The sequence below is a fragment of the Poecilia reticulata genome, linkage group LG14 (genome assembly GCF_000633615.1).
Source record: "Poecilia reticulata strain Guanapo linkage group LG14, Guppy_female_1.0+MT, whole genome shotgun sequence".
Classification (NCBI taxonomy): domain Eukaryota; kingdom Metazoa; phylum Chordata; class Actinopteri; order Cyprinodontiformes; family Poeciliidae; genus Poecilia; species Poecilia reticulata.
In genome coordinates this window covers 802,736-804,039 of record NC_024344.1, presented here as the reverse complement: position 1 = coordinate 804,039, position 1,304 = coordinate 802,736, and the positions used below count along the sequence as shown (strand labels likewise).

Genomic DNA, 1,304 nt, shown 5'->3' with positions numbered 1-1,304 from the left:
CCCGGTGTGTCTGTGCTGCTGGAGATGGTGGGAAAATTCGGCATCACGTCGGCCTTCTGTGTTTTGTACGCCTTCACGGCGGAGCTCTTCCCGACCGTAATCAGGAATACAGCCATGGGATGTTGCTCCACTGCCGCACGGATCGGAACCATCATCTCCCCATTCATCGTTTATCTGGGTAAGTGTAGAACTGGTTTGTGAAATCTGTCACAACTTAAGATRCAAATACTTTCATTCTTTTTCAGTGAGAGTTACTGTAATGTCTCATGTTTTATCTTATTATTCACTAAACAAGCATTTTGTTTGGTTTAGAAAGAATGTGATGTTTCTCTCAGGGCTGGGTCGGTTAAATTAAAACCCTTTTGTCTCAGGGTTTTACTTCAGGGCTCTTCCATACATAGTGATGGGTGTTATGGCCGTCTGTGGTTCTGGTTTCTGCTTCATGCTGCCAGAAACTCATGGAAAAGCTTTACCAGAGGCGCTAGCAGACATGCAACAGCTACATGGGTGAGTTGTTTGCAATTATCCAAAAAGTTACACTTATTTTTGGTAAAAAAAAAAAAAAAAGGTCTCCTTCATTCTGCTTAGTCATCTCTGATTGGCTTTTTCTGATTCTGTGTACTTTATCAATGAGCATTTGTGCAGAATAGTTTTTYCTGATATTTTTGTTCCTTTGTTCAAACAGGAACTGTGTGAATAAGAAAAAGGAAGCAGAACATGAAGAGGACACACAGATGTAGAGGGTAAATGTTATTACARATCTGCTGCATCTGCCAAAGACTTCATCTATTTATAAGAGTTCATCTATAAAGACTGACTGAAAATAACTGATTTAAATATTCAGAAGGTATTTTATTATTTTTTTATGCCATTACTTTCTTATGATTTTATGAACAGTAAAATGATACAAATTGTCTTCAAATTGTATAAGAAACAAAAATCTGACTAGTCGTGCATTTGTATTCACCGTCTTTACTTTGATGCCCCTAAATGAAATCTAGTGCAACCAATTGCCCTCAGCAGTCACCTAATTAATAAACTAAATATTAGTTTAGACCAGTGGTTCTTAACCTGGGTTGGATCGAACCCCAGGGGTTCGGTGAGTCGGTCTCAGGGGTTCAGTGGAGCCTCTGCCGCGGAGGTAAAGACACACTTGTGTAAAGTCGTGATGACGCCCCGCTTTGCCATCACTTGCTGCAGAGGATCACGTTACATTGCTTAGCCAATCAGAGGATCACGTTACATTGCTTAGCCAATCAGAGGATCACATTACATTGCTTAGCCAATCAGAGGATCACGTTACA

At 40.3% G+C, this 1,304-nt stretch overlaps 1 protein-coding gene across 1 annotated transcript in view; it reads left to right on the top strand.

Annotated features, from left to right (window-relative positions):
- Nucleotides 1–951, top strand: part of LOC103475397 (solute carrier family 22 member 4-like) — a 6,536-nt gene extending 5,585 nt beyond the window's left edge. The window contains exons 8-10 of the mRNA XM_008426986.2: nt 1–178; nt 372–507; nt 686–951. The exon at nt 1–178 is cut by the window's left edge and continues 22 nt beyond it. Of these exons, the coding sequence (XP_008425208.2) occupies nt 1–178; nt 372–507; nt 686–740 (369 nt within the window). The 3' untranslated portion in view covers nt 741–951. The remainder of the gene's footprint in view (nt 179–371; nt 508–685) is intronic.
- The last annotated feature ends 353 nt before the right edge of the window (nt 952–1,304 follow it).